The sequence below is a fragment of the Citrus clementina genome, unplaced genomic scaffold (genome assembly GCF_000493195.1).
Source record: "Citrus clementina cultivar Clemenules unplaced genomic scaffold, Citrus_clementina_v1.0 scaffold_3, whole genome shotgun sequence".
Classification (NCBI taxonomy): domain Eukaryota; kingdom Viridiplantae; phylum Streptophyta; class Magnoliopsida; order Sapindales; family Rutaceae; genus Citrus; species Citrus x clementina.
The window spans coordinates 22,099,282-22,124,162 of record NW_006262339.1 but is presented as its reverse complement, the minus strand read 5'-3'; the positions used below and the strand labels follow the sequence as shown (position 1 = coordinate 22,124,162).

Genomic DNA, 24,881 nt, shown 5'->3' with positions numbered 1-24,881 from the left:
GGGACTCTAACTGCTACATTATGGGCAAACGTGGGATCTCGCGTTTCCCTCAACAGTTTTGGGAAAAGCGCAACTGTCGTGATTCTGTGGGATCGTGTTCCCGCTCTTTGGGGAATGGGTATCGGCTCGGTATATGTCTCTGGTCGGTATATTCCTCTGGCTGGTACTCGTCTCTGGTCGGCCCATGTTTGTAGAGGGCTCATTATCAGTGTTCTGCTCGTATCATTGATGGCATGGCCGAGCTGGTGCTCTTATTTACCTAACACCAGTCCCCCAGTTTCTGGTCTTGCGAGTGAAAGGAGTTGAGAGTAGAAACTGATAATCGAATCTTACCGGCCCGGGAAACTTCCCATTTGGTCTTCTGTTTACTGGGATGGACCTGAGGTTCCCTCTCTCGTCTGAGGAGATTTTTATCCGAGTATGGGCCTTTATGAATATATCTCGTAAATATTTGGGCCTATGTCTCGTCAGGCCTTTTATAATAGTTAGTGACGTGGCGCTTCCCGACTCTTCGTATTTGAAATTTGAAACGACGGGCTATCCATCCTCGATATAAGGTGAGTGAGCTGGCATGCCCATCACTTAAACGCTTCCATTTCCCCCTTTTCGTTTCAAATCCCTAGATTGAAATCATCATCGTTTTACTATTCGCTTCTCTGTCGTGAGACAACTCCTACGAACTTCGTTCATACTTTCCGCGTCTGGGATTTCCGTTTACTGGGTCTTTCCTCCATCACAGCAACATTATCAGTGCCAGTCTATTCCAAGTATAGCCTTTAACCTCTTCTTTGGTTGTTGTTGATTGGGTTCTATGTTGCCCCTTTTTGTATTCGTATACTCGGGTTTGTTTTGGTTTCCTTTTGGGACTTCGATATGTCAAATCGGAGAAGGAAGTTGATTGCAGATGAGAGTGACAAAGAAACAGAGGATTTACACCTTAACTTGTCAATACACACTGATTTTTTACGTCCCTCGAGTAGTGTAGGCCCCTCCCATGGCAGGGATACCCTTGAGTACCCACGTCCCCTGACCATTTCACCTTCCCCTGAATTAGAGCTTGTAGGAAATAGAGGGGGACCTACGTCGGGCTCTGGTGAGAACCACAGTTCTGATGGGGTTGGGGTCCCTGAAGAAGTGGGTGATGGTGAGAGAAGCAGTTCCGAGCCGAGCCGAGCTCCTAAGAAGAGAAACCTTGGCCATAGGGTGGAGGCGGATTCTTACCTTATCGACTACATAGCCTGTGCCACCACCCAAACTGATCTATTCAAGCTTAGGAACCTTTACAACATTCCTGAGGAGGTTCCCCTTGTAGTTCCTGGGAAAGGTGATGTTCCTAGTCGGCCTCCGCGGGGGTATGTGACGATGCACCTGAAGAGTTTTAGACTAGGAGCTCGGCTGCCCCTTCAGCGTTATTTTGCCAAGATACTGGGGGGTATGCACCTGGCCCCAGGTCAGTTACATCCGAATGGGTGGAGGGTTCTCTCGGCTATGTTCGTATTATGGGAGAGGTGTGGATCAGATGAGCCCTTCCTTGTTGAAGTGAAGCATTTATACCAGCTGAGGAGTAGCCCAAAGGAAGCAGGCTGGTATTATTTCATGTCGAGCTTTGCGAAGAGGAAGCCAATTACTGGCTTCCCCTCCTCGTGCAAAAATTGAAAGAACAAATTCTTCTTTGCTGGAGGAAATTGGTGTCCAGCAGCCCGCTCGTTGGGTGGTGATATTTACCTTCCAACGCATTTTGTCACCCCAGGTCATTCATTTTTTGCCTATATTCTTTCTCAAATTGCCACTTATTGGGTTCTTTAACCTTATTTGTTTTTTCAGAATCGTGGGGTTTGGTTAAGGATCTTGAAGACCAACCTTTGCTTCAGGTGGAAACTGCTCTAGTGAACGCGTCTATTTGCCAAGACCTCCTGTCACCAACAAACTTGGTCGGTTCGGGCTTAGTGGACATTGCAGCCGGAATGGATAACAAGATCCTCAGCGCGATGAGCAGAAAATGTGCTCGGGCTCCAAGCAGCTCCAGTAACCCTCCTCCTCCTCCAAAGAAAACCAGCGTCAGTCCTTCCAAAGCTCCTGCTCCTGCTCTGCCTCCTCCTCCACCTCGTAAGAGTGGTGGGGAGAAAACTTCCGACAAGGGTCCCGAGGTCAGCATCCAATCCGGGGACCGGTCTGCTCCTCTTCCATCTCGGGATCAAGGTGACTACCTGAGCCCGTACTAGAGGGATTACGGCAAATCGGTGGGGCCCAAGATGGTGAAGGAAATCGAGAGTATGAGCCTCAGTGAGTTGGCTGGTTCTGTCCAGAGGGTCTCCTTCAAGCTGGCCACTATAGTTTCTTGTTACAAGAACAGGTCCACGCGCCATGAGAGGAGGCTTCAAGCTGACAATCAGGATTTGAAGAAAAAAACTGAATCTGCTGATCGCTCGAAGGAGAAGCTGGCTGAGCTAAACAAGTAGATTACGGAGCTGGAGGAGAAAGTTGCGGTTACTGAGTCCACCTCTTCCAAACTTGAGGGTGAGTTGGGTGACCTGAAGTCTGATCTTCAGGCTACTCAAAGTGAAAGAGATACTTTGAGGACCGCCCTTGAGTGAGAAATCAAATCCTTGAATGAGCAGTTGGCTGAGGCGAAAGGCAAATCTGTTGATGTGGATGATTGGCTGGATGCATAGTATGACTCTGGGGTTGCTTTCTGCTATAAGTGCATCATGTCTGTGCTTAAGGAAGAATATCCCGAGCTGGACATGAGCAAGCTGGAGGCTGGAGTGCAGAGATATATGGCTGAGGCCGATCATGGAGGTAAGGAGCAGGGTGAGCAGGATCAGGTGGAGGCTCCTGTAGATGGGGTGTAGGAAGGGGAAGCTGGGGGTCGTGCTCTTGAAATGGGTCAAGGGTCCATGCCTCCTCCTCCCGGTGTTGCTGATCTTCCACCTCCCGAGATTGCTGATCCTTCACCTCCCAAGATTGCTGATCCTTCACCTCCCGAGATTGCTGATTCTTCAACTGCTGAAGCTGTCGACCCTCCAAATTTTTAGTTCTATTTTTGTATAAACTCTAAATTTTCATCTGTTTTGTAAACATTTTTTAGCATAAATTTTAAATGCTTTCTATTGGCTCTTCTATTGTGGTTTTACTTATAAATCGTTTTTGCAAATTGCCTTAACACTTTTAGTTGGCTTTGCCTGCTAGCCCTATAATCGACTGAGTAGGAATAGATAGTTGTTTGCTATAACCAAATTTGTAGATTTGTCTGCTGGTCCTTTTGGCGACCGAGTAGGAATAGGCACTTGCTTGCCTTAGTAAAATTTTATAAAATTGCTTGCTGGTCTTTCGTTGACCGAGCAGGAATAGGAACTTATTTGCCTTAGTGAAAATTCCATAAAATTGCCTGCTGGTTTTTCATTGACCGAGCAAGATTGGGCACTTACCTGCCTTAGTAAAATTTCGTGAAATTGCCTGCTGGTCTTTCGTTGACCGAGCAGGAGCAGGCACTTACTTGCCTTAGTAAAATTTCGTGAAATTGCTTGCTGGTCTTTCGTTGACCGAGCAGGAGCAGACACTTACTTGCCTTAGTAAAATTTCATGAAATTGCCTGCTGGTCTTTCGTTGACCGAGCAGGAACAGACACTTGCTTGCCTTTGTAGAATTTCGTGAAATTGCCTGCTGGTCTTTTGTTGACCGAGCAGGAACATGCACTTACTTGCCTTAGTAAAATTTCGTGAAATTGCATGCTGGTCTTTCGTTGACCGAGCAGGAACATGCACTTACTTGCCTTAGTAAAATTTCGTGAAATTGCCTGCTGATCTTTCGTTGACCGAGCAGGAACAAACACTTACTTGCCTTAGTAAAATTTCATGAAATTGCCTGCTGGTCTTTCGTTGACCGAGCAGGAACAGACACTTACTTGCCTTAGTAAAATTTCGTGAAATTGCCTGCTGGTCTTTCGTTGACCGAGCAGGAACAAACACTTACTTGCCTTAGTAAAATTTAATGGGCTTGCTAGCAGAGGGATTTCATGCTGAATTCATCTTTATTGAAATTTGAATGCTTTACAGAAATGCAGAATATATGCATGTGTAACAATTCATCATGCATTTAATAGAAATAACTTGTCAAAATGAAGACTTAGTAGAGCACTCTGCTTACTGAAAATACTTCTTCAAGTGCTCGGCGTTCCACGACCTCTTCACGTCTCGTCCGTCTGGGTACGCTAGCTTGTAAGCTCATGGTCCAGTCGCCCGAATCACCCTGTATGGGCCTTTCCATTTCGGGCCGAGCGCGCCATGGTTAGGATCCCTAGTGTTTTGATTCACCTTCTTAAGCACCCAATCCCCTGCTCGGAACTGCCTCACGCATACGTTCTTGTTGTAATAACGCATCACCCTTTGCTGACATTGGGCCACTTTCTGCGAGGCCCCTTCCCTTTTCTCCTCCAGCAGGTTCAGGCTCAAGCAGATCTACTCATCGTTTTGCTCCTTATTGAAATATTCCGTCCGATGTGTTTCCACTCCAATTTCTGCTGGGACAATCGCCTCATGACCAAAAGCTAAAGCAAACGGGGTTTCCCCTGTGGCGGTTTTGTGAGTTGTCCGGTAAGCCCACAATACTCCTGGCAGCTCGTCGACCCAAGCTCCCTTCTTCTCTCCCAGTCTAGTTTTCAGGAGTTTCTTTATTACTTTGTTGGCTGCTTCCACTTGTCCATTTGCCTGGGGGTGTGCAAGGTGCAGAACTTCAGGTCTACCCCCAGGTTCCGGCAAAATTCTCTGAAGTTGTTGTCAAATTACCTCTCATTGTCTGTAATGATGGTATAAGGGATTCCGTATCTCCAGATGATATTATTCCAAAGAAAATCCGTCGTCTTTCTCTCCGTGATTTGGCTGAAGACTCCCACTTCTACCCACTTGGTGAAGTAGTCTATTGCTATAATTGCATGTGTTGCTGCTCCTCGGCCCTTCGGTAACGGACCAATCAGGTCGATTCTCCATTGAGCAAAAGGTCATGGGGATGTCATAGTGGTAAACTTTTCTAGGGGTTGTGCAGGAATATCTGAGAAACTTTGGTAGATTTTACAATTCTTTGCCATCCTTTTCGCATCCTGGTGCATGGTTGGCCAAAAGTATCCTTGCCGGAGTGCCTTGAAGGCTAAAGTTCTTGCTCCCGAGTGATTTCCACATATTCCTTCATGAATCTCCCTTAATACATAATCTGCCTCCTCATCATCCAAACATCTCAAAAGGGGCAAGGTGAATTCTCGGCGGTAGAGCATCCCATCGAGTAGCGTGTACCTCGCTGCTCGGCATTTTAATTTTCTTGCTTGCCTTTTGTCCTCCGGTAAAATGCCATCGCGGATGTATGCGAGAATCGGGTCCATCCAGGATTCTTCAGTGCTTACTCTCATTACCTCTACTTCCTCCCCTATACTAGGCGAGGTCCTCACCTCTAGTGGAACTGACTTAGGTAATTTTGGATCTACAATTGCAGCCATTCTAGCCAACATATCTGCTTGGTAATTCTCATCTGGGATATCTGCTTTACCTCTATCTCTTTGAAGAGTTCAACCATTTGCTTCACCTTCTTCAAATAACGCCCCAACTTCTCTTCCCTTACTTGGAATTAGTTGCAGAGCTGATTGCAGACTAGCTGGGAATCTGCTCGGATTTCTACTTTTTCAGCTCGTAGTGCATGTGCAAGCCCGAGCCCAGTAATGAAGGCCTCATATTCAGCTTGGTTATTCGTAAGCTGGAACTCGAATTTTACTGCATAGGATACCTCGATCCCTTTTGGGCTCCGTATTACAACTCTTGCTCCGGATCCCTGTTCATTATGTGCCCATCAACCATCACCAGCCACACCCCCTCTGGTTTCTCCTGCTCTATTGGTTGTTCCTCCTGAATTTCTTCCCCTGGTTCAGCACGGTCAACTATAAAATCGACCAGGGCTTGGGCTTTGATTGCTCTTCGGGGCCTATAGGATAGGTCAAATTTGCTCAGCTCCACGGACCATTTTACTAACCGACCAGATGCATCTGGTTTTTGAAGCATTTGCCGAAGGGGCTGGTCAGTCATCACAACAATCTGGTGGGCCTGAAAATATGGTCGGAATTTGCGTGCTGCCGTTATTAGAGCCAGCGTCCACTTCTCCATCAGTGGATATCTGGTTTCTGCGTCTACCAGGGCCTTGCTTGTGTAGTATACCGGGTGTTACTTCCCTTCTTCGTCCCTGACTAAGACCGAGCTGGTAGCCCATTTAGAGATTGCCAAGTACAAAAGCAGCTGGTCACCCTCTCTCGGAGTTGATAGTAACGGGGCGCGGGCTAGGTATTCCTTCAGCTGTCCAAATGCCTCTTTGCATTCTGATGTCCATTCCATCTTCCTCTCTTTCTTTATGGTTTGGAAGAAAGGGTGGCACTTATTAGTGGCTCGCGAAATGAATCGGTTCAATGCTGCCAATTTCCCTGTAAGGCTCTACACCTCCTTAGCTGTTCATTGGGACCTCATTTCTATCACCGTCCGTATTTTTTCTGAGTTGGCCTTGATCCCTCGATGGCTCACCAGGTATCCCAAAAATTTGCCCGAGCTGACCCCAAATGCACATTTCTCCGGGTTCAGCTTCATTTCATACCTTCTCAGCAATTCAAAGGTCTCTTCCAAGTGCTTCACATGATCCTTCGGTTCTCTTGACTTTGTGATCATATCATCTACATATACCTCCATAGTGTGACCGATCAATGGTTTGAAGACCTTGTTCACTAACCTTTGATAGGTAGCTCCTGCATTTTTCAGGCCAAAAGGCATCACCCTGTAACAAAACAAACCCATGTTAGTTATAAAGGTGGTACTCTCCTCGTCCTACTCGTTTATGGGTATTTGGTTGTATCCTGAGAAGACATCCATAAAGCTGAGCAGACTATGCCCCGCCGTTGAATCCACCAATTGGTCTATTTTTGGTAAGGAAAAACTGTCCTTCGGGCATGCCTTATTAAGGTTTGTGAAGTCCACACACATTCGCCATTTTCCGTTGGCCTCTTCACCAACACTACGTTGGAAATCCACTCTGGGTATTTAGCCTCCCTTATAAATCCCGCTTTCAACAGCTTCTCTACCTCGGCAATTATGGCCTCGTACCTTTCTTGGTTAAAGCACCTCCTTTTCTGCCTCACCGGCCTTGCCCCTTTCTTGATTGTCAGCTTGTGGCAAGCTATCCCTCGATCAATACCTGACATGTCCTCATGAGACCAGGCAAATATATCTGCATGGGACTGTAGGTACTTCACCAGCTCGCCTTTTATTGCTTCGCCCAATTCTGACCCGACCTTAACCACTCTGCTCGGGTTATTCTTGCTTACAACAACTCCCTCCAGCTTCTCAACAGGTTCCTGGCGACCCTTTTTTGAATCCCCTCGGTTATCTAGAGAGGTAACCTGCAGCGTTTCCTTGGCCGCTGTAGCATAGCAGCTCATTGCCATTCTCTGGTCGTCTTTTACTACGCCAACAACTCCATTTATTCTGTACTTCAACGCCAGATAATGCGTGGACATTACACATTGGCTTATCCTCATGAACGGTCTCCCCAGTATCATCTGGTAAGGGCTTCTTTCTTCCACCACGACAAAGTCCAGCATCATCGTTCTTTCAAACGGCTTTGACCCCATAGTAATTAGGAGTTCGATGATCCCCATAGGAGTTAACCGTCCCCCTCCAAATCCCTTCAAGGATGTATTCGTCCGCTTCAGCTTCAAGTATAAAATCCCCATATCATCTAGGGCCGACTTAAACAGAATGTCAACTGAGCTGCCCGTGTCCACCAGTATTCGCTGCAATTCTGTACTAGCCACCAATGCTTTAATCACCAGTGCATCCTCATGAGGATATAAAATACCCTCTTCGTCGTCCTCCGTCCACATAATGGGAACTTGCCGCCCCTTTGCTCTCTTGGCTATTGGCAAATTGAGAAGCACCTCTTTGCCAGTCATGGCGTATCTCCCATAGTTCTTCCGTGCCCTGTTCGAATCCCTGGCCAATGTTGGCCCTCCTACTATCACACGGATGGTCGGCTGTTCCCGTTCCAGACCCCTCTCAACTCCTTCATCCCGCATGTACTGTGATTCAATGACGGGGGACACTCCATCTACATACTCATCCAAGTACCGGTTCCTCACTAAATCCTCCACCTGAATCTTTAGGTCATGACATTGACTGATAGTGTGACCATGAGTGTTGTGGAATTTGCAGAACCTGCTCTTATCACGTCGGTGAGTAGATTTTGTTATAGGGGCCGGAGGGTATAGCAGACCTCGTCCTTCGATCCTCTCATACAATTCCTCCATGGAGATTTTTAATAGGGTGTACTGTCTATACGCCAAGCTCTGGTCAACCAGTTGAACTGCTCGGCTATCATGGATATCACCTCGGGCTTGTATCGTCGGTAGCTGATCTGGTCGTCCAGCCCTGGAATTAGTTGCATGTAACGCTCTGGGAGTGTTGTGATAAGGGTAGGCAGCCATCTGTCTGAATTCTCGTTGCCGCTCCGGGAATGGGGGGCGTGAAGGTTGAGCCCGGCCGTGTTGGAACTGTTGTGGTCTCTGAGCTATGGGGTAAGGGTGGGACAGAGCTGATATTCCGCCCATTACTGAGGATTCCCCAGCTCGCTTTCCCGATTCGTTCTCGTTCGGGGCTCTCCGTTCCTTTCGTCTCAGCTCTTCCAGCTGTTCACTTTTTATTCTTGCCGATTTCTCCTCTTCGATTTCTATATCTCGCCTCGCCTGTTCTTACCCCGCCGAGTAATTCTGCACTATGGGGCTTCTTAAGTTATTCCACAATCGGCTGATTCTTACACATTCTTTTAATCCCCTCAACGCCTGCGGGTGATTAAAAGCTCCCAGATCCAGCACGGCCCGATGATATCGTTTTACAAAATCCTGAAGGGATTCATGCTCCTCCTGCTTCATCCCCATCAGTTCTATCATGTCGTCCTTTAAGGCTACTGCTCCTCGGAACTGTTCGGCCAACTCTTGGTACATCTGCTCGTACCCTTTTATACTTTCTCGGGGCAGCTTGCAGTACCATTCTCGGGCTTGTCCCTTTAGCGTCAATGGGAACACCCTGCACCTCTGAGCTGGTGTCAGCCCCTGCACACCCGTCATGTCGTTGAAACGTTCAATGTGCACCAACGGGTCACTTCGCCCGGAGTATTTGAGGTCGGGGAAGCGGAAGTCTCTTGGGATTACAGTACCCATGATCTCGGTTGATAACGGAGATTCTTCATCTAGCATTATCCTCCAGCTCGGGGGCTTTCTCTTGCCCTGTATCTCCTCCATCACCTGTGCCAATCTGCGCACCTCTCCCTCCAATTCTACAGCACGGTCAGGATCACGTGCAGCTATCTGATCTCGTTCTTGCTCGGCATTCTGCAACCATTGCCTGAGCTCTCCTTCATCAACATTGGCTGCTCGGCCATCAATTTCCAATACCCGTCCGGGACGAGGTTGGTCCCTCCTTTCATCCACGTGTTCTGTTGGAACCTGACCAGTACTTCTGTGGGGATGTACCCCATTAGGTTGGTCCACCGGCGGAGGAATTTCCTCGACTTTAGGCCTCCGGAGGCTGGGTTCTGCTCCAACTTCATCTCTCCTCGCGGGGGTTTCACAATCCCTTCTCCGCTCATCCCTCAGCTCATACAGTATGGCCGTGAGAGTCTCCATTTATTTCTCCATCCGCTCCAGTCGATCTTGCATCATCCTCTCTTGAGCTTCATTCGCAATTTCCCGGAGAGTGATTGTCTCAACAGTTTCATTGTCATCCCTCAAAGCATCCTTCCTTGACACATCCATATCTAATCGTTCGTTGCTTCTCCAGTTACTATTAACTTGGTGGTAGCTTTTTATCCAGCTCCCCACAGACGGCGCCAAAATGTTGATGCTGAAATCTGCTCGTCCTTTGCCCGACCAGATCTTTACACCAACGTTTATATTATCAACAGTGAGGATGTCAATTTCTTCTTGCTTCGACGATTGCTCTAGTCACCGAAGTTGGAATTATCCTTCTTTCTCCCACTAAGCCTGCGTTCACAAAAGTGGATCAGAGACGCCAGTGGTTTTGCCGGCATAAACCCTCCGATGCCTAAGTTAGCACAAGGTGTTTACGGGAAAACGGTACAATTAAGATTCGATAAATTGCTTATAATGGGCTCACAATTTGTATTGAAAATGGTCTGGTTTCAATTTGACAGAGTTTTCCCTTCTCTCAATTTTTCTATCCCTTTCTTCATCGATTTCTTCCTCTTTTATAGCCGCTGTCCCACGTTTCCGTTTACCCTTCATCCCCCCTTGTTCGGGTAGTGGCAGCCCCTCATGGGACTCTAACTACTGCATTATGGGCAAACGTGGGATCTCGCGCTTCCCTCAACGGTTTTGGGAAAAGCACAACTGTTGTGATTCTGTGGGATCGTGTTCCCGCTCTTTGGGGAATGGGTATCGGCTCGGTATATGTCTCTGGTCGGTATATTCCTCTGGCTGGTACTCGTCTCTAGTCGGCCCATGTTTGTAGAGGGCTCATTATCAGTGTTCTGCTCGTACCATTGATGGCATGGCCGAGTTGGTGCTCTTATTTACCTAACACATGGTATTGCTTCAGAGCTTAATGCAATTCAGTGCAGTGCAACCTAGAGCTATACAACTTTGACAATTGAGATATATATTGCATTTTTGTTTGCATAGTAATGATGGGTATTTTGTTCCCAGGAAGCCACTTAGTTTATTGTAAATTTTCAGGAAAAAGATATAATGGCTTCCACCAGCATCCAAAATATCTCTCATTGGAAATATGATGCCTTCTTAAGATTTAGAGGAGCAGACACCCGTAAACGCTTCACAGGTCATCTCTATGCTGCGTCGAAAAATAAAGAACTTTATGTATTCAAGGATGACAAAGAACTTGAGAGAGGAAGATCCATTCCACTAGAACTCCTTAAAGCAATTGAAGAATCAAGAATATCAATTATTGTTTTCTCGCAAAACTATGCTTCTTCCACTTGGTGCTTGGATGAACTTGTTAAGATTGTTGAATGCAAGAACGCAGAAGATCAAATTTTTCCTATTTTCTATGATATGGAACCGACTGTGGTAAGAAAACAGACAAGAAATTTTCATGAGGCATTTGCTAAACATGAAGAAGTTTTTAGGGACAATAAAGAAAAGGTGCAAAAGTGGAGAGACATTTTGAAAGAGGTGGCTAATATCTCCGGTTGGGAATTAAAACAAAGGTAACCATTCTTAAACAGCTTTTAGAGTGTTTTCAATTAAAATGCTTCTAGTTAATACATATTTCATATGATGTGTAGTATTTGAAATAGTAGCTCCACAAGTTTATTTTTGCAAACTGAGAGGTACAGATCAATGTAGATATTTACATGAAGAACACAACTAAAGATTTTCCATATGTAAAATATATTATTTCAATTTGGTCCAATGAATTTTGCATAATTTTTATGTACATTTAATGGAATTAATTTGACTCCACGTCCACACTTACTTTAATTTAACACTAATCTTTTCTCGTTGATTTCAATCTGTAGCAATGAGTCAAAACTTATTGAGGAAATTGTCAATGTGGTATCAAGTAAAATTCGTACAAAACCAGAGACTCTTAAGGAGCTAGTAGGAATGGATTCACGTTGTGAGAAACTAAGGTTTCTTATGGACTCAGGGTCTAGTGATGTGCGTATGATAGGGATCTGTGGGATGGGAGGTCTAGGTAAGACAGCAAGAGTTGTTTATGACTTGATCTCTCATGAATTTGAAGCAAGTGGTTTCCTTGCCAATGTTAGAGAAATTTCCGGTAAAGGGGGCCTAGTCTCTTTACAAAGGCAACTCCTTTCCCAGTTATTAAAGCTTGCAGATAATAGTATATGGAATGTCTTTGATGGTATCGACATGTTAGGAAGTAGACTGCAAAGAAAAAAGGCTCTTGTTATTGATGATGTGGTTGATGTAAAACAATTACAAAGTTTAGCTGGAAATCGTGAGTGGTTTGGTTCAGGCAGCCGGATCATCATAACATCAAGAGACGAACAGTTGTTGAAAACACATGGGGTTGATGAAGTGTATAGGCCTCATGGGCTAAATTATGATGAAGCTCTTCAACTCTTCATTATGAAAGCTTTTAAAACTTATCAACCTTTGCAAGAATGTGTGCAGCTATCTGCACGTGTTATCCGGTATGCTGGTGGTCTTCCATTGGCTGTAGAAGTTTTGGGTTCCTTTTTGTCTGGTAGATCTGTGGATGAGTGGAGAAGTACCCTGGAACGGCTAGAAATAGAACCTCCTAGTGAGATTCTGGATATACTTCAAATAAGTTTTGATGGGCTACAGGAGCTAGAGAAAAAAATATTTCTCGATGTTGCATGTTTCTTTAAAGGAAATGATAGGGATTATGTCACGAATTTTCTAGAGGGATGTGGTTTTCATCCAGTTATTGGAATAAGAGTTCTCATTGAAAAATGTCTAATAACTGTGCATAATAACACACTGTGGATGCATGATTTGTTACAAGAATTAGGGCAACAAATTGTCCAGAGACAATCACCTGAAGAACCTGGGAAACGCAGCAGATTATGGAAGGAAGAAGAAGTATGCCATGTGTTGACAGAAAGCACAGTAAGTGACTAATTTGTTTGGAAAACATGTATTCCTCAGCTCGTGCTTGTTAATTTCTTTCACCTACTTAAATCTCAGACAACTTTTCAACATCTTTACATTATTATTTTATTGTCTATCCTTTGCTTATGATTTTTTCAGGGAACTGAACTAGTGGAAGGAATAGTACTTGATAACTACCATCTTCAAAATGAGGTGTATTTGTGTGCGAGTGCTAAAGCATTTTCGAAGATGACCAACCTAAGATTGCTCAAAATTTGTAATCCGCAACTTCCTAATGGCCTTGAATACCTGTCTAATTGGTTAAGGTTACTTGATTGGCATGGATATCCTTTGAAATTTTTGCCATCAAATTTGCAAATGGATAAAACTATTGAAATTAACATGTCTTATAGCCGCATAGGAGAATTGTGGAAGGGAATCAAAGTAAGATCAATTTTGTCACTAATATATATTTTCTCAGTGAATAATAGTATATAAATTTATTAGTTTTGCCATTCCTCTCTAATTGAATTAAGAAATATCTTTCTCGCTCCTTTTTATTTTCTACAGCGTTTAGACAAGTTGAAAGTCATGATACTCAGCCATTCCGAGAACTTGATAAGGATGCCAGACTTCACAGGGGCCCCAAATTTAGAGAAGCTGATTCTTGAAGGATGTACAAGGTTGTATGAAATTCACCCATCTCTGCTGCTTCACAATAAGCTTATCATATTGAACATGAAAGATTGTACAAGTCTTATAACTCTTCCTGGCAAGATTTTGATGAAATCTCTTGAAAAACTTGTTCTTTCTGGTTGCTCGAAATTAAAGAAATTTCCGGACATCGTGGGAAGTATGGAGTGTTTGTCGAAGCTTTTGTTGGATGGAACAGCTATTGAAGAACTGCCATTATCTATTAAACTTCTATCCAAACTTGTCTTGCTGGCTCTAAACAATTGCAAGAATCTCAAAAGTCTTCCAACGACCATAAGTGGTCTAAAATGTCTTTCAACTTTGGATGTCTCTGGTGATTTGAAATTTAGAGAGTTTCCAGGGATTGTAGAACATATGGAGCATCTGTCGGAGCTTCATTTGGAGGGAACAGCCATTAGAGGATTGCCACTATCAATTGAACTTCTGTCCGGCCTTGTTTTGTTGAATTTGAAAAATTGCAGGAGTCTCGAGATTCTTCCAGTTACTGTAAGTAGTTTAAAATGTCTTAGGACTTTAAAGCTCTCTGGTTGCTCGAAACTTAAGAAGTTTCCTGAGATTGTAAGAAGTATGAAAGATCTGTCAGAGATCTTTTTAGATGGAACTTCTATCAAAGAAGTGCCATCATCCATAGAACTTTTGACAAAACTTGAATTGCTGAACTTGAGTGACTGTAAAAATCTTGTGAGACTTCCAAGCAGTATAATTGCCTTGAAATCTCTTAAAACTCTGAATCTCTCTGGCTGCTTCAAACTTGAAAATGTGCCAGAGACACTTGGACAAATTGAATGTTTGGAGGAGCTTGATATCAGTGGAACAGCTGTACCACATTCGACGTCATGGTATTCGTACATCCCAATCAACTTAATGCGAAAGTCTGTGGCTCTGAAGTTGCCTTCTCTCTCAGGTTTGTGTTCTTTGAGGAAATTGAATCTCACTGATTGTAATCTAATGGAAGGAGCCCTTCCAAGTGATATTGGCAACCTATGCTCATTAGAAGAGTTATATTTGAGTAAAAACAGCTTTGTTTCACTTCCAACAAGCATTACCCGTCTTTCTAAGCTTTGGAATATTGAATTGGAGGATTGCAAGAGGCTTCAATCTCTGCCACAACTTCCACCCAATATCAGGGAAGTTAGAGTAAATGGTTGTGCTTCGTTAGTGACATTATTAGATGCTTTAAAATTATGCAAGCCCGACAGCACAATGATTAATTGTTTAGACAGCTTAAAATTGCTCGGCAACAAAAGTTTGGCGTTTTCAATGCTACGAGAGTACCTAGAGGTCAGTTTTTTACTCCGTATGCCAAAATTATATATGCCAAAACATTAAGCAATGGTTTGGACTTCATTATTATTATTATTATTTTGGATGCAGGCAGTGTCAAATACAAGACAACATTTAAGCGTTGTTGTTCCAGGAAGTGAAATACCGGAGTGGTTCATGTATCAGAATGAGGGATCTTCAATAACAGTCACAAGGCCTTCAAATCTGTATAATAAGAAAAAGTTGGTGGGATATGCTATCTGCTGTGTTTTTCATGTCCTAAAAAATTCACGTGGTAACAATCGTTTTGGTTCATATCCCACACATCAGTTGAATTGCCGCATTGGACATGGCAGTTATCGAATTGATTTTAGAGATAAATTCGGTCAGGCTGGGTCAGACCATCTTTGGCTACTCTATTTGTCTCGTCAAACATGCTACGATATTAGATTGCCTTTAGAGTCTAATCTTGAGCCTTTGAATCTAATCATGTTAATGTATCACTTGAACCCTGGTTGGGCCAAGGATTGGAGGTGAAGATGTGTGGTTTACATCCAGTTTATATGGACGAAGTGGAGGAGTTAGACCAAACGACAAACCAACCAAGTCGTTTTACTGTTTATAATCTGAATGAATTCGATAACATTTTGTTGGATCGAAGATGATTGTAGCCACAACGTCAAAGCGAAGCCTTACTGAATACTTTGGGGCAGAAGCCAGTGGAAGTGGCTGCTGTGATGATGAGGAACCACAACCTAAAAGGTTTAGAGAGCTCGAATGAAGAGCGATTGGGTGAAGCCTGGTGATTACCCTCTTGCGCATATATCTCAATTTCAATTTTTGTACTTTGCTATTTATAATTCATTTACATTCTTTTTATTATTTACTATATCTACTCTTGAAAATTTTCTTATGCTGAATTACCAGAGAATGCTCTGCTTGGATCAGAAACAAACAATATTCCAATAGTTGTTCAGAATGTGGCTTCCATGAATCAAAATTGCATTCATGATCTTTGAAATTGAAGCTATGTGAGTTTGCGATTTAGGGAAAACTAAAGGACTGAAATAAATATTCTGTTTTGTATTCTTAATTTCTCTTATCATTGCAGCATTGTTTCTTCGTACAGCTTTCTTATTTTTGCATCCACTATTGCGTGCGCGCACACGTGTATATGGCACTCATTAACCTCATTTTATGTCCAGCTGAAGGCCATCTGGATAACTTTATTTTTATTTCAATCTGGGGCAAGAAAATGGCTCACAGAGGGGTTTTTAACTCAAATTAGATTGTAATACTAAACCGTCTATTTCCTTTTCTTTTTTTTCCTGCAAAATATCTTATATTTTGTGTACATTTGGATAAACAATAAATTTAGGAGTAATGATAGACCTCTCAAAATTTTTATCCTAAATTTTATCCCAAATGAGGTGTTATTAATTGAGTGGTTGGTAATTCTTTACAAGATCTAAGTAAAATATTTACTAACTAATTGATGAATGACACAACATTTGGAATAAATTTTTTGGGATAAAGGATTTGGGATGTGTAGCAATCCTCTAAATTAATAAGCCTAGCTTTTTGCAATCTGATTGGATTTTTTCCCCCTTCCTTACAGCTTCTGGTGTTCTAGTTGAATAGCTTAGCTTGCCTCTTCTAAGTAATATTGCACATCAAGCTTACAAAGGCTTTGGTTGTTGAGATTTATTCTTATTGAAATTTTATGGATTTCACTTGAATAACATGGGCGGGGGTGACTTCTGATATTGTGGCTGATGTTTGTGGAATATCACTTAACATTACAAATTAAATCAATTTTTTTTTTTCAATATGTGGAAATTCTACTTACATATTTTACAATTAGAATTCTACTAGGACTCACCTTGATTAATTCTCACTAAAGTACAATCCAGAATTCTACCCTCATAATTAGAGGGATATATCTACACTACTCAATTCTCAGTTAAATACTGGATACTTTGGGGGGAGAAAGAGGGCTGGGTCCCGAATTTGGCAAATCAAATCAATTTTAAGTCTGACAAAATGCTGTAAATTAATGAAACTGTACAAATTAAATTAATTTATAAAGACAAATGGAATTGAATAATAATTGTATAATAAGATTTGAGAGATGGATGAAGTACTATTCTGATTTATACCATATATTTGATTTATAAAATTTACTTCAGAGAAGAGCAGGGGACAAAAGTATCATTCAGCTGAACAAGCACGGCAACTCTACAAACATGGAAAGTTTATTATAAGGTTCCGCTGTAGGTACAGAAACGGTTAGAGAAAGACCGTCAGTAGCCGAGGCCTTATAGAGCAGCAAAAACAAAAGGATCTACAAAATCAGTAAAGTAAAAAATTACTGCAGCATACTCAAGGAACATCTAAGAAAGTGCTCTCTCTGCATTATTGAAGAGCTCATTTGCAAATGCTCTCAAATTTTTACAATTTGGGATGACTTTAACTCTGTGGAATGAGGCTCTATTTATAGGCATCTAATGGCTTTGCCCGTTGACAATTATGGAACAAAATCCACTGGGACAAGCCGCCATTTTGCTGGGCAAATCTTGACAAAAGGAGCATGAATTGCCATCCTTTCAATTTCCCATGACATGGAGATAGCAACTTTAATTGCATGCATTAAAGCCATGCACATTTTGTTAACAATTTTGCATGTGCAATTTGTTGCCACGTTCCATTTTCGCCAAAATCGCCGTATAGCATTTAATTTTACGAAAAGAATTGTCAAATAGTTTTACTATTTCATCTTCACGCTTTTACCAATCAATTATTCGCCAATTTGTCTTTAATGATTTCCCACATGACATCAATATTTCAATAAATCTCTACCTTTATTTGAAAGAAATTAAACTGTGTACAGTAAATCACCCACCAATCTCTGCCTTTCTTACTATTTTAAGCTTGCAAGATGTTGATCATATTTAGATAATACTTAAACTTGATTGTCACCACCGCCTTGGTCAACATATTTGTGGGATTCTTTACGGTCTTGCCCTTTCAAAGAAGAATATCCCCCTCATTGATTATTTTTTGCACAAACTGAAATCATATGTTGATATATTTTGTACGTGCACGATAAACTTGATTCTTTGCTAAGTGAATAGCACTTGGACTGTCATAAAACATCTTAATTGCTCCCGTACTTGTCCCAAGATTTCAAACAAACCTTGTAATCAAATAGCCTCCCTAATAGCCTCTGTACTTGCCATATTGTTGTAGGACTTTTGTGTTGAATGAGTAGGGTATCTTCCGAAGGTTATAACATGGGCTATAGGTGTTTATTTTTGCCATAAAATATATCGTTTCAAAGCTTACGACGAGATGAATCAAATCCAGAGCTGGTTGTACTATTTTGCCTGTGATTGAGCTGAGAATTTTGCTTCCTTCTTGGTCCTTTTTTTATTTTTAAGTTATTTTCTTATTTGTCTATTACTTTCATGATTTTTATCTTTTTTTTTTTACATTGAATTTGGGTGCGGTTATTTTGCTTTCCTTAATTAGATTAGGAGTATTTATTATAAAATAATATTTCAAATTTTCCTATTTTAGTAAATTCACGATAAGGGGACCTCAAACCCTAGTTTTGTTTATTAAGACTTTTCTAATAAAACTTTCGCTATTCAAAAACCTAGTTTATATTATCAATCAATTTTTTTACATTTTTGCATCATTAGTTGGTATCAAAGCAAAGAACTCGCCCTCGAGTTATGCCAATTCAACTCTTCACCATTTGGATGATATTCAAACAAATCAACCACGTTAAAAGTGTGAGAGATATTCCAATTTTCTTGCAGCGGCAGCACATAAGTTTTATCATTAATCTACATCGCCACATGAGATGGACTACACTTCTGCTTGTCCAACTTAGTGTGAATGCCAGGAAAATGGGTATGCCTTAGATGTGCCATCACCAAATCATCTTCCTAAAATACTTTTTTGCGTTGATGCTTGTCCACATTAGCCCTGTACATAGCATTGGCAACCTCCAAGTCAGCTCACACCTCTGCATGAATCTGCAGTCTTTTTCTGCCACATTATCCATTGATTTACTTCCTCCGACTACTATTGGCATCCCAACCAGATAATAGACATAGCATATGGAATAAGTATAGACAATCTCAAAAGTAGTATTGCTAGTAGATCGATTTGACATGTTGTTGTAAGCAAACTCTACCTGAAGCAATGTAGTTTCCTAGTTTCATCTAGTGCCACCACTAACACTGATGCCTCACCATCAATCAACCATCATCAAACTTCCTTCTGTCTACTACACCCAATCCAAGCCACCACTGTGTCTGATTAGCCATCTTAAAGCCACCATAACCCACCACACAAAACCTTCAAAACCTGTGAGATTCACCTCTTCGATCCACTTTTACTGTTGTGAATCTGACCAGTCCATAGTGACCATCATGTTCCTTACCACAATATCTACAAGATTTAACCATCATCACACCAAATTATGGCCACCAACTGGTAGCCATACCACACCTGATAGTTCAGCCTTGTTTATAGTTTTGCATTGGCTTTGCATTTGTGATTGGAATATTCAAAAGACCTCATGTTTCGAATGCTTGATGGAAATTATAGTCCTAAATATTTTCTTTTATGGTTAGATGAGATTAAGGAATACATTATGAGAGTGCCGAAGTATGATTAAGTACAATCTAAAGCGATTTTCTATTAACAAGTGCTTTAGAATTATGGAAGTTTATAACGAATAATATTAATTATGCAAGTCAATTTTCACTAAGACTTGCTTTTGGAATACAAACATACAAATAGAGCTGAGGATGCGGAGCTAGAAATTGTGTGATCTGATTACCTTCTTTCCTTTGAGCAAATACTTCACTGGAGTTCCAATAAGCTGTAAATTTTATCTTCTACATTTCTTTTTTATTTTAAGAATTAATTTGCATTTCCTGTACTTGTTTAAAAATTGTATATTTCTCAACCCAAAAATGTTGATAAGTAACGCTAAGTGATTACTAACAGAACCATGAGCAGAAAACTCGAATAGAAACAAAAATAGTTAATGAATTTAACTATCAAAATCAAATTACAAGAATGAATGGCAATGATTCAAATCTAAAAAGCATTATCTCCCCAATCTTTCATCTCTCAGTCAATAAATATGAGTTGAAAGATTGAGAAATGATCTTGTGGCCAATTTCCAAAATCAAGTCAAGAGAAAATTCAGATTTAAATTAGCTTTCAAAATCTCCAAACACTTACTTGAGCGTTAGAATATCTTTTGTAAGCATACGATCAAGTTTAGTTGTCCTATTTTTACGAGAATTCAGAGCTTAATCAAGGGTAATTAGCAGAATCAAGTACCATACCTAGTTCATTCTACTCTGAATTATCTTGCTTATGATGAGTGAAGGTTTAAAAACTCTCAAATAGTAAGAAAATTCTTGGATCAAGATCACTTGATGGTTAGTCTTGGCACACCCCACCCCCCAAGACCTCACTTAGGATTTTTTTAAGATTGAGTTTGGACAGATATAATTTCAAAGCTGCAGCACTAAAATATTTAGTAAATACTATCTGCTATAGTTTTGAAGATAAGTTAATTTAATTTTATACTTGTATGATGAAAAATCTATTATATCTTTACTAATTTTATCAAAATTATTATTTGTAAATTATGTTTATTACATACTATTAACTTTTATTTTATAATTACAGTTTTTTTCTACAACACCTCAATGTAAAAAAGGGTCTTAACACTCTAATGATAGAGATTTAACTATTTCTAGGCTTTGTCCTCCTGAAGAATGGAGTAGTGGTTTTGTAACTTTTGTTCATTATCAGTGATCAGCACGTACATAACTTACTCTGCTAGACGACATTAACTACTCATCATACGATCCCCCTCGCAAAATAAACCGGCATGTCGTATATAATTAGGCACATTGTCCATTTCTTGTAACCGGCAATGTCGTCTCCTCTCGATTATAAATTCTTGTTAATTTTTTAACTCGAATAATATATGTTGCTCCGTTTAGTAGAGCTTGTGTGAAGCAAAAGGGGCATTATGTAATTTAAATTATTAACAAATAATTGTACATAAAATTTCTCTCTCTGAATTTGGCAAAATGTAAATAAGAAAGGAGACGAGTGCTTGTTGCGAATCCAAACTAATTGCTCCACTTACAGGTCTATGATATGTGTAACTAGCTAATTGCTTCACTGTCTTTCAAATTAATTTTTTTTCTTTTGAAAGTTTTTATTTTATTTTTTACGCATTAAAATTAAGACCAAAGACAAGGTTTTAACCTAAATCTATTTTAGAAAACTATTACATATTGTGAGATCATTTAATTATTTATTTTGTAAACTCTTAGGTAATCTGATTCCAGCCCCATGCATGAAACACTTTGTTTCATATACGGATACAATGAGTTGTTAGTAATCAATTTCGACCAATTTGCTGTAATTTTTTTCCTAACAGCTGTCTTTACTGGCCTTTACTACTCTGGTTACACTCATGAGTTACATTAATAGTGTGTTTACTCATGGGACTCAGGAATCAAATTCAGAATGCTTCTTAAAATAGAAGAGGGAATGAAAATGAAAAAAAATAGGGCCCATACGTTTCTGGAAAATTTGTGAAATTTGTGAAATTTGTGTTGCGGAAGTGTGGGTTGAGCAATTACTAATACTGCAACTTCTAAAGAAATATAAATGTGGTGATAAACAAATGCAAAGAAAATAGGACACAATAATTTACGTGGTTCGGCGTAATGCCTACGTCCACGGGTAAAAAACTGAAAGATAATTTTACCAACAAATGGGAATTTACAAAAGTGAGAAAAACTTACAAAACCCACAACCCCAATACACCCAAATGGAACCTCACTAGAACACTCAAGTTAAAGCTCTCTCAAAGAACTCACTTGCAATTGCTCTCTGCTTCTCTCAAATTGGATGCTTACAATTGCAAAATGCTTCTCTATTTATAGAGTGCATTTTGCTCCAAGTTGGGTTCAATTGGTCAAAACGTTGAGCTAGATCTTGTATTGCATGCACAAGCTTTTCAACACCCAACTTTGTCTTTTGAAATTAGCAAGCCGACCAACTTTACTTTTTTGAATTTGGCAAACCCACCAGCTTTGCCTTTTGAAATTTGCAAGTCATTCTTTGACTTTTCAATAATTCTCCATCTCGGCTAAGATTTATTCAATTCTGAGCCGAATACTAAACTTCCAGTACATCAAATCATCCTCCAATCTCTGCCTTCTCCGACTACTTTCAAACTTGTAGGATATTGATCACGTTTAGACAATGCCGCCGTCACTACCTTCGTCAACATATCTACAGGATTATCTGCAGTCTTAAGTTTTTGAAGAAGAACCTTCCCCTCATCAACAATTTCCCACACAAAGTGAAATCGTACATCAATATGCTTCGTACGTGCATGATAAACTTGGTTCTTCGTTAAGTGAATAGCACTTTGACTGTCGCAATATACATTAATTTGCTTCTGTACCAATCTCAAGTTTTCAAGCAAGCTTTGTAACCAAATAGCCTCTTTAACAGCCTCGTAATTGCCATGTACTCGGCCTTTGTGGTCAACAGTGCAACTGTAGACTGTAGTGTAGACTTCCAACTGATTGGCCCTCCAATAAAAGTAAATACATATCCGGTGGTTGACCGTCGTTTGTTCAAATCACCAGCATAATCAGAATCAACGTACCCGATCACACCTTGACCAAGTGTATCGTCTCTCTCAAACAGTAAACTAACATCCACAGTCTTCTAAATGTACCCTAGAATCCATTTTACAGCTTGCCAATGTCCTTTTACCAAGATTATGCATATACTTGCTCACTATACCAACTGCATGTGAAATGTTAGGCCTTGTACACACCATTGAATACATCAAGCTACCCACTGCATTTGAATATGGAACTTGTAACATGTATTCTCGTTCTGCATCTGTCGAAGGAGATAGTTGTGTAGAAAGCTTGAAATGAGAAGCCAATGGGGTACTTACAGGTTTTTTCTGCTCAGTCATACCAAACTGTTGTAATACCTTATTCAAATATTGCTTTTGAGATAAGCTTATTTTGCCACGAGCTCTATCTCTGCATATCTCCATGCCAAAAATCTTCTTAGCTTCACCCAGGTCTTTCATTTCAAATTCTTGATTGAGTTGAGTCTTTAACTTCTCAATCTCATATTTACTCTTGGATGTTATTAGCATATCATCGCCATACAATAGCAAATAAATGAAAGATCCTTCTTGTAGCTTGCGAAAATACACACAATGATCAAATTTGTTTCGTGTGTACCTTTGCCCTTTCGTAAATCGATCAAATCACTTATACCACTGCCTCGGAGACTGTTTAAATCTATAAAGCGACTTTGTCAATTTGCAAACCCAATTTTCTTTTCCAGCAACCTTGAATCCATCTGCCTGAGTCATGCAAATTTTATTTTCCAAATCACCGTGTAAAAATGCAGTTTTTACATCAAGCTGAACTAGTTCAAGATCAAATTGTGCAACTATGGCTAGCAAAATTCGAATAGACGAATGTTTCACAACTAGAGAAAATACCTCATTGTAGTCTATTCATTCCTTCTGAGCGTAACCATTCACTACCAATCTAACCTTGTATCGAATTTTATTTTTACGAGGAAATCCTTCCTTTTTTGCATATACCCATTTGCACCCAATTGCTTTCTTTTCCTTGGGCAGTGTAATTAACTCCCAAGTTTCATTTTTGTGAAGAGACTGCATTTCTTCGTTCATTGCTTTCTTCCACTGTATACTTTCTGGGTTACTTACTGCTTCTCTGTAAGTGGAAGGAAATCATCATCTACAGTTGGAAGTGCATAGGCCACCGTATCAACAAAGCGAGCAGGTCTGTGAATCTCTCTGTGTGACCTTCTATATGCAATTGAATCTTGTTGCTGTGAAGGTTCCTGGGTCAGAACCCCTTCATCATCATCGGTCGATAGAGAATCACTATCCATCTCATTGACACCAGCTGGATCAGCTTTAATCTTTTCAAACTCCACCTGCTGCAAAGTTCTTCTGGTCTTCTCATTCTCTTGAGATTCTTTTTGTTTCAACATGGCTGATTCATCAAAAGTTACATCTATGCTGAAAATAATCTTCTTCATAACAGGACACCAGAGACGATATCTTTTTACTCCACCAGTTATACCCATGAACAATGCTTTCTTTACTCTTGGGTCTAACTTAGATTCCTTTACATGATAATAAGCAGTGGAACCAAAAACATGTAAAGAATCATAATTAGTAGCAGGTTTACCGGTCCACATCTCCATGGGTGTTCTACCCTCAATTGCAGCTGATGGCAAATGATTGATTAGATGACACGCATGTATAATTGCCTCAGCCCAAAACTCTTTGCCCAATCCAGCATTGGACAACATACACCGAATTTTCTCCAATATAATCCGGTTCATGCTTTTTACCACCCCATTCTGTTGTGGTTGTGTCGCACAATTCCCTCATCTTGGCATATTTGAAGAAATTGTTCACTCTTGTACTTACCACCATTGTCTGAGCGAAGTCTTTTGACCTTTTGACCAGTCTGAGTCTCAACCATTTTCTTCCATTTCAAAAAAATGCCCAAAACTTCATTCTTATTCTTCATCAAATACACCCATACTTTTCTTAAATAATCATCAACAAAAGTAATAAAATAGTGCATACCTCCCAAAGAAGCTGTTTTGGTAGGTCCCCACATATCACTGTGAACATAGTCCAGAATTTCTTTTATATCATGAATTGTTGAACCAAACTTTACCCTTGTCTGCTTGCGCAGAACACAATGTTCACAAAATTCTAATTTGCAGGAATTTGTATCTTTCAATAAGCCTTACTTTACCAAAGTCTGCAAAGCTTTTTCACCAGCATGTCCTAAACGCATATGCCACAACTTGGTCGCTTCGGAATCTGTATTTTTTCTAGAAATTATTGATGTTGATCCAATAATTGTACTTCCTTGGAAATAATACAAGTTATTTCTTCTTATGTCCTTCATTACCATCAGCGCCCTAACTACTACCTTCAACAATCTATCTCCCAAAGTAATTGTGAGCCCTTTAGATTCTAGGACTCCTAATGAGATGAGATTTTTCTTCAAGCTTGGTACATAGCGAACATCCGTCAAGACTTGGATTGAGCCATCATGATTCTTTAATTGGATTGTACCTATTCCCATGATTTTACAAGCATTGTCATTGCCCATAAAAACAA

At 40.7% G+C, this 24,881-nt stretch overlaps 2 protein-coding genes across 2 annotated transcripts; both read left to right on the top strand.

Moving 5' to 3' along the window:
* The first annotated feature begins 873 nt into the window (after positions 1 to 873).
* Positions 874 to 2,222, top strand: LOC112099696. The gene is made up of 2 exons (XM_024187133.1): positions 874 to 1,582; positions 1,825 to 2,222. Exons 1-2 carry the CDS (start codon positions 874 to 876, stop codon positions 2,220 to 2,222), a joined length of 1,107 nt encoding a protein of 368 aa, XP_024042901.1.
* An 8,558-nt stretch (positions 2,223 to 10,780) lies between these two features.
* Positions 10,781 to 15,148, top strand: LOC18048543 (TMV resistance protein N). Its single transcript, XM_006441671.1, has 5 exons — positions 10,781 to 11,259; positions 11,572 to 12,652; positions 12,794 to 13,078; positions 13,205 to 14,629; positions 14,723 to 15,148. Exons 1-5 carry the CDS (start codon positions 10,781 to 10,783, stop codon positions 15,146 to 15,148), a joined length of 3,696 nt encoding a protein of 1,231 aa, XP_006441734.1.
* The last annotated feature ends 9,733 nt before the right edge of the window (positions 15,149 to 24,881 follow it).